Here is a 13,030-nt window from a genome sequence, read left to right as displayed (position 1 = left end):
ATCGCGGAACAGTTCTGCAGATGGAGAACAGAAGTTCCCCAGAAAACTAAGAGCCTCAGTCCCAATGAGTCAGAGGAGGCAGATAGAGTGATGCATAGCCATAGCACAAGGGGATGAGGAGATCATGATGTTGATTATGTGAAACAGCAAATGGCCTTAGCACAGCGGTATCCTAAGCAGTGACTTTTTTTTTTTTTTTTTTTTTTGTGGGATTCCTGGCAAGGGATAACTTTTAGGAAACACTCGGAGGAGAAAAGAGGTGGTTGTTTATGAGGAACAGATCACAAAGCTGAAAGTTAACATGGAAAAAATGCTTGATTTAAAGTTAAGCAATTAGGTAATGAAGGCGGGGTTCCTTAGCACAGACAGAAAAGTTGGTGCTTTGGTAGCTTGCAATAGATGATTTAGGCATTCCCACTGAGATGTCAAGCCCAAAATTACTTTTGGAAATGGGATTTTGATTTAGAACTCTTTTAAGAGTGTTTGATTTTTTTTTCCCCTTGTTTTCCGCTGCTTCATAAGGATGATACCAGTGTTAATATTTTTTTAAACAAATAACATACTTCTGCATTAAGGTGTTATAGATGGGCCACCATGCTTTATATAGTGGAATGCTTGCATATATTATGGGATGCAACATATGCAGGAGATAGGAAGTTAAATATCAATGGAACATCCAGATGTATTAAGAACTCTGCATAGTAATCAGAATTTTCAAAGATACTAATGATATGTTGGACAATATTGCCTCTTCACCCCCCTCCCCCCCAACAGGAGTACTATGACAAGGGAGATTATGTTATTCGGGAAGGAGAAGAAGGAAATACCTTCTTTATAATAGCAAAAGGAAAGGTAAGATATAATAAACCTAACTTATAAAGTAACGTATACAAACATGTGTATTTCAAAAGCTATCTTGAGGGGTGTGGTCTTCAGTAAAATCTGTGCAGAGAGTTTTTGAGGATGCTGTTAAGTTCACAGTACTGTGATAAAAGCCTGAAGCAGCACTTCAGAGATTCAGGGAGCCTAATTTTCATTCACAATGAACCCATGTTATACTGTTCTAATTATAATGTAATCAATTATGTCCTGAAGCTTCTTGACACCATAGCAGAGATGTAAAGTCAATTTTTTTTGTAAATGAGATTTGATCCTATATCTTCTCCTGGATGTTTCAATATCTGATGGGCAAAACATAGACTTGTGAAATATCTAAGAAATAATGGAGTCCTAGGTTTAATGGAGAATGGCCTTCTAGGTGACTCAGGGTCTATTCCTTTCATCTGTTAGTGCCAGAGGAGTAAGGCAGCAGCCTTTATCCATCAGCTGTTACATTGGAGGCTGACACAAGACTGTAAAGAATCAAATCAGGAGAATTTTCATCAATACACTTCCAGAAGGGGTTTCAAGTTTCCAAAATGTGTCTGTGTCTGGTGATATTCTGGTTTGTTTTTTGCTAATGGGCATGGGCATCAGCAGAATGTGCACTATTGTGGAAGAGGAGTTTCATGAGGGGGGAAATGTTCGTTAATGTTTCTGGAGGCTATGTGTTTAGCTGAGAAGACAAAAAGCCCATATGATGCCTGCCCACTGTGGGAACTGAAGTATTTTTCAGTTTTTCATTAAAATGTGATTTATTTTGCTCTGTTTTAAAAGGTATGAGGAGAAAATGTTGGGGGCTGGGCAGTAATGAATATATTAATTCTTCCATCTCTCAGCAAAAATCAGAGAGGTGTCAGGGAATGTTTGATGGTTTTAATTTTTGAGAGGAGGGAGTAGTTATATATATTTGTAACTCTTTCTGGCAGTGTTACTGAGTTTAAGACATTTATGAAATACACAGAAAAGAAAGGGAAACCATGCAATACTTTGAAACTCACCATGCTAAATTTTTGCTCCTGTACTTTCCAGGTGATAGTTACCCAGAGTACTGCAGATCACTCGCAGCCTCAGCTGATTAAAAATCTGCATAAAGGCGATTACTTTGGAGAAAAAGCTCTGATTAGGTTAGTTCACATTGTCTGATTCACAATGTATAGTATCTCAATTGACCTATCACTATGCATTGGATTATACAACTCATGGCTGTTCTGAATATAAACTTTGGTTTGATTGTAAAGTCAGCAGATGAAGGCAATGGCTGAATTTTTCTTAATGTTTTGTTTTTTGCAGAGAGAACTTGAAAGTATACACGGTCACCTACCTTTGGTTTTCTCTGAAAGTCAAATGCTGGCCCTCTCTGCATTGTTGCTTATTGTTTATATTTCAGTAAAAGCTGTGATGAAAACTTGTGCCAGGCTCTGTATGACTCCTAGCATGGATAAGTTCCATCATTACTGGACTGAGCTGTTGTTTCTGTGCCAGTGCCCATGATAGTAAGAAACAGAGAAAAGGAGTACAGAGAAGATATGACCTATGAGCCAAATAGCTCATATAGCATATATTTATGTGGGTGATTTACTAGGGATTGTTTGGTCTCTGGAATGTTTTATATCTGAGGATCATTTCAAAAATTAGTAGTAAATCCTGATGTAATGCTACATTACATCTCATCCTAAATTCTTGGAAGGTTGCTAAAGGAAATCATGATCCAAACCCTTTTGAAACTGGAAAAAATACTGTCCTAGACAATAATAATGACTAGTAAAATGCTGTAATTGTGTATTTGGTTCAGTAATACTAATCTAGATACAGACTGCAGAGGCCTTTGAGGAGTTTCACCTATAGCAGCTGTGGCCCTCTATAAGTACAGTGTGAGGTACTTTGAGGATTTTGATATGTTTCTGAATTCTTCTAATCTGTTTCAATTCTTAGTGATGATGTCAGATCAGCAAATGTTATTGCAGATGAATACAATGTGGAGTGCCTCGTTATAGATAGAGAGTAAGTATCATGCTACAGTTTAATGAAAGACTTGCATCCTTTTTCAGTAGGTTAACAATAAGTTGTGACTTCACTGTAGACACATTCATAATGTTTTCTTAAGTGAATATTGAACAAGTGGTTATGCTTTTGGAATAGTGAGCTGTGGCTATGCTTTAGACAAAGACCTAATGAAGAGAGGCTGACAGAAGTTGCAGGAGCACAGAAGCTTAAGAGTTCAGAGTTATTCTTTTCTTTCTCTCCTTGTGGTGGTGATGTTTCACATTTGTTTAGTGCTATTCATTGGCTCAGGGAACAACAAACGCCCCTGTGTGTCCCTGGTTTCGGGATGTCCTTTTGTTGAGAGGGACATGCAGCCAAATTCCTGTTTTTTTCAGTAGAGGCCAATTTTACGCTTCCTAAAGTGGAAAAGAACAGAACAGATGGAAGATATAAGAAAGGAAGCTCCCAGTGGAAAGTGAAACAGCAAACCTGCATTTCTCAGGGCTAGCTGTAAGGATGCTTACTTGGAATGTGGACAGCCACCATCCTTTTCCTTGCTGAATCCCAAAAGGGCTCTTGCTGAGGGCTGATTCTACCCCAACACAGGAAATGGCATCTTGGGCTATGAATGCATTTTCCTCTTCTCCTCTTTAGCTTGTTTAAATAGGTTGCAGAGAAGCATGACAAAGCTGGTGCATTCTATGGGAAGGGGATACCAACAGGATTGCAGTATGTACACCAAGGGTTGGCATGCCATCGCCAGAGGGTGGCAATGCTAGTGGGAACATTTATACTGCTCCTGGGAGTACAGAGCGCTCAGGAGCGTATCTGAAATGCTTGTAGACCAATGGACTCGGTATGAGAAACAAACAGGATGAACTGGAAGTGTTGGTCAGCTCCCAGAGCTGTGACATTATTGGTATTAGTGAGACTAGGTGGAATGAGTCCCACAGTTGGAGTGCTGGGATGGAGGAATACAGGCTGTTCAGGAGGGATAGGCAGGGCAGGCAAGGTGGAGGTGTTGCACTATACGTAACGGAGAGGTTTGATTATACAGCCCTTACAGTTAGTGACAATGTGGTTGAGAGCCTCTGGGTGAGGATTAGAGGGATGGAAAACAAAGGAGATGTTGTAGTGGGTGCCTACGGATCACCCAGCCAGGACGTAAGCACTGATGAGTTATTCTATATCCATTAGGAGAAATTTCTGGATCGGTAGCCCTTGTCCTTATGGGAAATTTCAACTTCCCAGACATCAACTGGGAATATCATACTGCTGTGATGAGCAGATCTTGGAAATTTTTGAAGTTCATAGGAGATAACTTCTTGTCACAGGTACTTAGTGAGCCAACCACGAACGACGCCCTCCTAGACTTGCTATTTGTGAATAGAGAAGGACTCATGGGGGATGTGATGGTAGGTGTCTGTCTTGGCCACAGTGATCATGAAATGGTTGAGTTTGAAATTTTTGGTGTAATGATAAGAAAGGACAGTGGAGTTGCTATGCTGGATTTCAAGAAAGCAAACTTTAAGCTATTCAGGGACCTATTTAGCAGAGTACTCCGGGAATCTGTTTTTGAGGGCTTAGGAGTCCACAATTGCTGGTCAGTCTTTAAGCACCACCTTTTAGAAGCACAGGAGCAGGCAATCCCACTGTGTTGTATGTCAAGCAAGCCAGGCAGAAGACCAGCTTGGCTGAACAGGGAACTCCTCCTCGAGCTCAAGAGGAAAAAGAAATTGTATGATCTCTGGCATTTAGGAAAGGCTTCACAGGAAGATTACAGAGCTGTGGCTTATATCTGCAGGGAGAAGACATGAAAGACCAAAGCTTAATTAGAATTGAAACTGGCCAGTGTTGTTTCAGATAACAAGAAGGGCTTTTTTAAGTATGTCAATAGCAAGAGGTCTAAAGAAAACATTGGACTGATACTTGTTGAAGATGGCCATCTGACAAACAGGGATGAAGAAAAAGTGGAGGCATTCAATGCTTTTTTTGCCTTAGTCTTTAATAACACTGATAGACTTTGGGCTGCCTGGTCCCCTGAGTCAGATGACCAAGAGTATGGGAGCAGTGATTTTCCATTTGTGGACACTGAAATTGTAAGGGACCAGCTGTATCAGCTGAATGTTCACAAGTCCATGGGGCCTGATGGGAGACCTTGGGCTGCCTGGTCCCCTGAGTCGGATGACCACGAGTGTGGGAACAGTGAATTTCCATTTGTGGATACTGAAATTGTAAGGGACCAGCTGTATCAGCTGAATGTTCACAAGTCCATGGGCCCTCATGGGATTCATCCCAGAGTACTGAAGGACCTAGCAGATGTTACAGCAGGACCCTGCTCAATCAGGTCTTGGGAGTCTGGGGAGGTCCCTGCTGACTGGAAGAAAGCCAGTGTTATTCCAGTTTACAAAAAGGGCATGAGGGAAGACCCAGGGAACTACAGACCTGTTAGTCTAACCTCAGTTCCTGGAAAAATTATGGAGAAGATTATACTGGGTACTATTTAAAGGCATTTAAAGAATAATGCAATCATCAGGCACGGTCAACATGGGCTCACAAAGGGAAAGTCCTGTTTAACTAATTTGATATCCTTCTATGATAAGTGTTCTATCCTTCTGTGATCACCTAGTGGATGAAGGGAAGGCAGTGGATGTCGTTTTTCTGGATTTTAGTAAGGTACTGTCCCTCACAGCATCCTTCTGGACAAGTTGCCCAACTGTGGGATGAGCGAGTTCATGGTGTGCTGGGTGAAGAACTGGCTGAAGGGCACGGCTCAAAGTGTTGTAGTGAAAGGGGCTACATCTGGCTGATGACCACTCACCAGCAGTGTTCCTCAGGGTTCAATTCTAGGGCCAGTTCTGTTCAATATTTTTGTCAGCAATCTGGATGCAGGAGTTGAATGCACCATTAGCAAGTTTGCTGATGATACCAAACTGGGAGGTGCTGTTGACTCCCTTGAGGGACACGATGCCTTGCAGAGGGATTTAGATAACTAGAGCATTGGGCAATCATGAATGATATGAAATTTAACAAGTCAAAATGCCGGATTCTGCACATACGATGGAGTAACACTGGGCACAAGTGTAAACTGGGAGAGGAGCAGCTGGAGAGCAGCCCTGCAGAAAGGGATCTGGGGGTGCTGGTTGACAGCAGGCTCAATATGAGTCAGCAGTGTGCCCTGGCAGCCAAGGCGGCAAACTGCATCCTGGGGTGCATCAAACACAGTATAACCAGCTGGTCAAATTAGGTGATTATCCTGCTGTGTTCAGTAATGGTATGGTGTCACCTTGAGTAGTAGTGTGTGCAGTTCTGGGCCCCACAATTTAAGAAGGATGTGAAGGTCCTTGAATGTGTCCAGAGGAGGGCAGCAAAGCTGGTGAAAGGGCTGGAAGGTACGTCCAGTGCAGAGCGGCTAAGGACTTTGGGTTTGTCTAGTTTGGAGAAAAGGAGGCTGAGGGGTGGCCTCATTGCTCTCTACAGCTTCTTGAGGAGGGGAGTTGGAGAGGGAGGTGCAGATCTCTTCTCCCTGGTATCCAGCAGTAGGACATGTGGGAATGGTTCAAAGCTGTGCCAGGGGATGTTTAGACTGGACATTAGGAAACATTTCTTTACCAAGAGAGTGGTCAAACACTGGAACAGGCTTCCTAGAGGAGTGGTCGATGCCCCAGGCCTGTCAGTGTTTAAGAGACATTTGGATAATGCCCTTAATAACATACTTCAACTTGGTTAGCCCTGAACTGGTCATGCAGTTGAACTAGGTGATTGTTGTAGGTCCCTTCCAACTGAAATAGTCTATTCTTCCCACAGTGCTGTTACTCACCTGTGAAGTAGGAGAGGTGATCTCAATTGCTTTGGCACTGCATACCAAGGGCTCTATCCATTGGGACAGAAGGATTGATAGGCTGGACTCATGCCAAGCTGGTTCCTATGGTAGGGATGGTGGAACCACCCTTAGTTAGTGCATGTAGGAGGCAAGGTACACTCAGCCTGCTCTGAATTATTTAAACGTAACATGAAATGACCTGAGGAGATCAGGCACTCTGTCCCCCTACCCTGTGGCAAACCAAGTTTGGTACTTCAGCTGGTTACCACCTCTTCAAAGTTCTTTAAAATTCGTACTGTCAAAGTGATAGTGTAAAGCTCAGTCTGGGTCATGACTCAGAGGCAATATAAAATATATAATTCTGGTTTCTTTCTCTTTCCACTGTATGTTCAGTAGTTTATAGGGTTTCATTCATGTTTTTAGGACATTTAATCAAACCGTTGGAACTTATGAGGAGCTCCAAACTTACCTTGAAGGTTATGTGGCTAATCTGGCCCAGGCTGATGAAAAGCGACATGCGAAGTAAGTCAGATCATTTGTTAGGCACATCTTTAGTAGGTAATCATAAAAAAGAGTGATAGATATGTAAGTAAAATCATGGATGGTAGTTGATGGAGATGGGGCCCTAGAAATGATAGCAATCACTATAATAAAACTGTCTGGATACACTTACGAAGTCCAAGAAATTTTTTCGGAAAAAAAAAAAATTACATAGAATCTCAGTATATTGACTTCCAACCAAAAATTCACTCTATCCCAAGAAAACTCAGCAGAGAAAAGAGGTGAAAATGTGCTCAAATAATTTTTTGAGTAAACCCCCTAAAGGACAACTTTAACTCCCGATTGAGTTAATGAAACTGTATTACTGTACAAAAGACTAGTTGCCATTTCAAATAAAAATAAGCAGACATAAAAGAAACAGTTAATTTTTAATGTTTCCATGTAGCACTGGTGCTATTAAAGAGTTTGCTTTTAGCTGTGGACCACACTTCTAGTTTATCTGCCTCTGATTTCAACCTGAGCACTATTGGAAGATTAGCAGAGTATGCTTTTCTTCTGTTTAGAAATATAGCTGCATTTTTATTTCTGATCATTCTACTGGAACTGGTATACAGTCCTTCAGAAATTGGAGTGCCCAAAGCTTTGCAGCTGACTGCATAATTAGGAACCTCACCATGGATCAGCTCTTGATAAAAATACAATTGATTGTACTCAGTGAACTGCAGTAGCAGTTCACTTCTAATTCACTTCCATAGGATGTCCAGAAATAAAGTGCTTCTGTATAAAATAAAATTAAGATTCTGTTAGGAAATAAGAAGGCTTTTCTTTTTTTTTTTTTTTTAATAGGAGTATTAAAGTACTGTGATACAGGTTGCTGGCAAGGAAAACACTAACCTATGTTAATTTTCTTAATGCAGAGGAAGATCCTTCTGTGGACAGTTGACCAAAGAGGTGTCTTTGGAGATGATAGAGCTGAAGGAGAAAGTAGCCCAATTCCCTCCTTCCCCATTCCAGAATTTAGAAGTTGTCACAACTCTGGGTGTTGGTGGGTTCGGAAGGGTTGAGCTTGTAAGAGTTTGTTTTAAACATATTCAAGTAGTTCTCTGTCTTAGATGATTGATTTAACCATTGAAAAATGTGAAGAATTTTAATATTCTGCATGTTTGTGCCTCTCTGGCAGAGGTAATTCTATATAAAGCAATGCATAGTTAAAAAATATTTTCAGGACTTCGATGATCAAAGAAACAAATCCATTCTTGTGTGCCTTCATCTCTTGCTGTTAAAAGTATCTTCCTGGTCACTATACATATATTCATCAGTTTGTGCATGTGGAGTTTACAGATGTGCCTACCTGCATTGAGTTCCCTCAATTGCAGGCCTTTTCCCAAGATTCTGCCTGGACGTGAAGTAATCTCCAGCATCACAAAGTCTGTGTTGTTAGAATTGCTTTGGTATGCCCCACGGCAACTATAACCAGTGTGATCTAGCTCTGAGCTGTGTTGACTTTGAAATTTCCAACAATTTATAATGGCTCTTTTAAGACATATTCAGTAGCATGAACAGCTGTGTTTCTGGGATGTGAAGAGCCTCATTAAAGTCTTAAATTCCACTCTCCTCTGGCTGAGTAGCAAACATCTGAAAAAAATGTGAACACTTCTTGTGCAAGCTGCTGAAGGTAATGGTAAATTAAAGGAGACTATGTGATTTTAGTGAAGTCAGTAATCTTTTACAATAGTTAGACCATCAACTGTTTTATTCTGATTCATGCTTGACAAATCAATTTCCACACTGGTTGACTGCCAGCTTGCAAATCTACGACATCACCTGAATAATAAGCTAAAAATTGAATTCTCAGCCAGCTGTAGAACACGGATAGTTGCTTCCTTGGTTTCCTGGAAGCCCTGTTTTAACTTCCATCTTTTTATTGCATACTGCATAATATTTCAGTGTAATGCAAAGTCACTTGTAAATATTCTTCATAAACTGCCTCTGCTTTTTGTTCTTTTCTATTATGCTAGTGTTCAGAAATCTTAAATTGAAATTAGGATCCATTGTGGTATAAACTCATTGTAAAATATAGCACCTATCCAAACTGCTGCTATTTTGTATACAGAAAATGAACACAGGGAACATTTCATTTTACAAGTGGGGACTGGGACACTAAAAAGATATGATGCTTCACTTAAAATCATACAGAACAGTTCTGCAGAAAATCTGGAATTTGTCCCTCATTACAGTCACCAATTTCAGTCCTGTGCTGTGTTGAAAAAGATGGAAATCAGTGTGCATATTGAGAACAGATAGGTTAAACATCCTTTCTTTGACTCACATGTATTAATCATTTTTATTGACAGGTTAAAGTGAAAAATGAGAACATGGCTTTCGCTATGAAGTGTATAAAGAAGAAACATGTAGTGGACACCAAACAGCAAGAGCATATCCATTCTGAGAAGAAAATTCTCGAGCAGATATGTTCTCCATTCATTGTAAAGTAAGTTGACCATAAGATTTCCTTGAAAGTTGACCCCCAGTTGACCCACTGGACAGCATTATTAAGAATGAGGTTTGGCATATATGCGTTCTGGAGGAAAGATATTGCAAGTCTCGCATTTTATTTTGCTTTTCCTAAATTGCTGCTGTTTGTCTCCACAGACTATATCGCACATTCAAAGACAGTAAGTATGTATACATGCTACTGGAGGCTTGCCTGGGAGGGGAATTGTGGAGCTTGCTGAGAGACAGGTAACAGAAACAAAGTGGAACCTTGCCCTTTAAAATCACCAATCAGCTCAGTATGTCTGCTGGGCAGGTTCTCTATTCAAGAGCTGTCCAATGAAAAGACATTTGGTTCAGTTGTCAACCACATGAGTGATGTACTGAATGTCAGTGCAAAAAAGCTGTTAATATTCTGGGAATTATATGTTATCTGGTTAATGAGCAAGGCATTTTTAGAACTTAATTGTCTGTGAGGATCGTGATTATTTTTGTTCCAGAGGCAGCTTTGACGAAGCCACTACCAAGTTCTGTGTTGGGTGTGTGACAGAGGCTTTTGACTATCTACATCACATAGGAATTATCTACAGAGACCTGAAGCCAGAAAATTTAATTTTGGATACTGAAGGATATATAAAACTGGTAAGATGTAATCCTTTTGTAATGCTATCCTTTTTTGCCTGTATCCCATTTCCTTTCGGGGGGGATATAAATAGACAGCATGTAATTACAGTACCAGGATCCCAGAGTTTAATAACCCTTATGCTTCAGTAGAAAAGAGGGCAGGCTACTCGTTCCACAGTGAGAAACAAAGGCATTGCAAAGCCATTGCAAGCCACAGACAAACTGGGGATTTGCAGCCTCTGAGAGCTCTTGCCACAGCATAAACAGCAAAAATAATTTATCCTAGCAGCCAATCTTAATGTAAAGGCAGGAACTACATTTCCCAGGCACAGAATTACCTCCCTGTCAAGCAATCATAGGTTCTAGATTATGTCTGTAGAGATGGAATACAGTAAGGAGCTCCTGCCATACTTGACTGACCATGAAAAGTGCAAAGAGAATACCCTTCAAAGAGCTTGAAACATACACGCTGAGGACAATGAGCAACCCACCATTTTCCATGGGCTGTAAATCTGATGTCTTCAAGGAAAGCATGGGTTGTTCTATGCAAAAGGAAAATAATTCAGGAAATCACTCGTGAGAATAAATGGATCTGTTCTATAACATTTGGTAATCCTTCTCCTTCACAACAATGCTGTGTAATTGTTTTAGCTGTAAACTGCCAACTCTGAGATCTTTGCAGGAGGTGAGGAAGCAATTAAGACCTTAAGGCTTCCCAGTGCAAAACACCTCTGCATTATGCAGCATATGTTGATTTTGATCAGGTTGATTTTGGATTTGCAAAGAAGATCGGATCAGGGCAGAAAACCTGGACGTTTTGTGGAACCCCTGAATATGTTGCCCCTGAAGTCATTCTGAGTAAAGGCCATGACTTCAGTGTGGATTTTTGGTCCCTTGGGATTCTTGTGTATGAACTCCTTACTGGCAGGTAAGTGCCTCCTACTCCAAGTTCTTACCTTGCTTGTTTGTTTTTAGAAAAGTTTGCAAGATTATTTTTAAAATAAACAGTTTGGGTTTTTTCCCCATCAGTAAACAGGAGTGACTTGCAAAATGATACTTCTTTTTGCCTCTTATGCATGTCTTATCTTCCATCATCTCAGAGATGCCATGGATAAAGTGTGGAACATATTCTCATTTCTGGTTTATCCATCCAAGGAGAGGGCCAGACACCAGCTATAAGTGGCTGGTGTAGAGCTCCTTTAACTGATGATGATGTTTCCTGTGAGGCACAGCTGACAACAGACTTTTCCCCTTTAGTGGGTGGCGTGGTACAGCAGGGTGGGTGAACTGTAAGCAGGGCTTGTTCTTTGCCTCCATGCACGCTTCCGTGACAACTCTTTGTGAATGCTCAATGATAGTACAACATGGAAGCTTCTCTGAGTTAGGCTGGAGGCAGAGCTAGCTTAGAGGGACACATATGATCATGCGTTTTCCCTGGCACCTACAGGCAGCTTCTCAGCTTCAAACCTTTCTAATATCTTAAACAGACTGAAAGACTGAAGGTTGTAAAACTAGGAAGGTAGGGGTTTTTTCCATATTCTCAAATACTTGCTTTGATCAGAAATGGCCACATCTGCTCTTGCCAGCCATTCGATTTATCAGTGTTGCTTTCTTTTTCTAGTCCACCATTCTCTGGGGCTGATCAAATGATGACATATAATTTGATTCTCAAAGGCATTGAAAAGCTGGATTTTCCTAAAATAATAACAAGGAGGCCTGAGGATTTGATCCGTAGACTCTGCAGGTAGGAGGGGCAGTTTGTGGCAGAGCCCAGGTGTAGATAGATTGAGCTATTTAAGATCCAGACTGCAGTGTGGAATTCCTGACAACTTCATTTAAAATTGTTATGCCTAGCATGGTCTATTCTGATTATATTCAGTACACATGTGACTGTGAGTGTGTGTCACACCTCAGTCTGCAGAGGTATCATCTACAAATGCAGGCTCTGGGCCTTCTCTGTAGCTGTGAATTTTTTCTGAAACACATCTTAGGGAAAACTTATTAAGTGTGGGCTGAGGAAAGAGCTAAAGAATTTAATTTTATTATCAAGTGCAGTGTTTTAAAAAAATGCTTCCAAAATTACTTAGGCATATAGCTCCTACAGAAAGGGTAGGGCACTTAAAGACTGAGCTAAGCCCACTTGGAAATGTGCAAAAAGGTGGTATTTCAAAAGGGCCAGCATAACTCAGAAGCATTAGCACATAGTGGCATGCACAACCTGTGGCTGGTGACACTGCTGACTTTCAACTTGCAGGTCCAGTGGGATTTCATCCATGGCACTAAGAACAGTACACACCATGTTTGTGCAGCAGGATTGAAAGGATCTTTGTAGCTGCAAATTTTGGTCTGCCTCTTTTTGTAACTCTTGGCCAGACCTGCTGGCCAAGAAAAAAAAAGGTGTTCAATTCAATTCAACCAGTTGATTTCCTTCTGCTGCTTCTCACAGCAGGGTGACACTGAGGTTGTAGCGAGGTGGGTGTTGGGCTCTTCTCCCAAGTAGTTAGTGATAGGATGAGAGGAAATGGGCTCAAGCTGCGTCAGGGGAGGTTTAAATTGGATATTAGGAAAAATTCCTTCACGGAAAGGGTAGTCAAGCATTGGAAGAGGCTGCCCAGAGAGGTGGTGGAGTCACCATCCCTGGAAGTGTTCAAAAAACGGGTAGACATGGCACTCTGGGACATGGTTTAGTGGGCATGGTGGTGTTGGGTTGATGATTGGACTGAT

At 41.1% G+C, this 13,030-nt stretch overlaps 1 protein-coding gene across 5 annotated transcripts in view; it reads left to right on the top strand.

Annotated features, from left to right (window-relative positions):
* Window positions 1–13,030, top strand: part of PRKG2 (protein kinase cGMP-dependent 2) — a 30,864-nt gene that overhangs the window by 15,504 nt on the left and 2,330 nt on the right. For 3 of the 5 annotated variants that reach the window (XM_075708938.1, XM_075708937.1, XM_075708936.1), the window contains 10 exons: window positions 775–852; window positions 1,912–2,006; window positions 2,815–2,883; window positions 7,112–7,210; window positions 8,107–8,257; window positions 9,544–9,680; window positions 9,842–9,931; window positions 10,183–10,324; window positions 11,071–11,234; window positions 11,928–12,050. In XM_075708938.1, coding sequence (XP_075565053.1) covers window positions 775–852; window positions 1,912–2,006; window positions 2,815–2,883; window positions 7,112–7,210; window positions 8,107–8,257; window positions 9,544–9,680; window positions 9,842–9,931; window positions 10,183–10,324; window positions 11,071–11,234; window positions 11,928–12,050 — 1,148 coding nt within the window. Of the gene's footprint in view, window positions 1–774; window positions 853–1,911; window positions 2,007–2,560; window positions 2,570–2,814; window positions 2,884–7,111; window positions 7,211–8,106; window positions 8,268–9,543; window positions 9,681–9,841; window positions 9,932–10,182; window positions 10,325–11,070; window positions 11,235–11,927; window positions 12,051–13,030 lie in introns of those variants that run through there. The other 2 variants (XM_075708940.1, XM_075708939.1) reach the window with 2 other exon arrangements.

Source organism: Pelecanus crispus, chromosome 4 (genome assembly GCF_030463565.1).
Source record: "Pelecanus crispus isolate bPelCri1 chromosome 4, bPelCri1.pri, whole genome shotgun sequence".
In the NCBI taxonomy this organism is placed as follows: Eukaryota; Metazoa; Chordata; class Aves; order Pelecaniformes; family Pelecanidae; genus Pelecanus; species Pelecanus crispus.
Note: the sequence above shows the minus strand (reverse complement) of the source record. Positions and strands in the feature narration are given on the sequence as shown.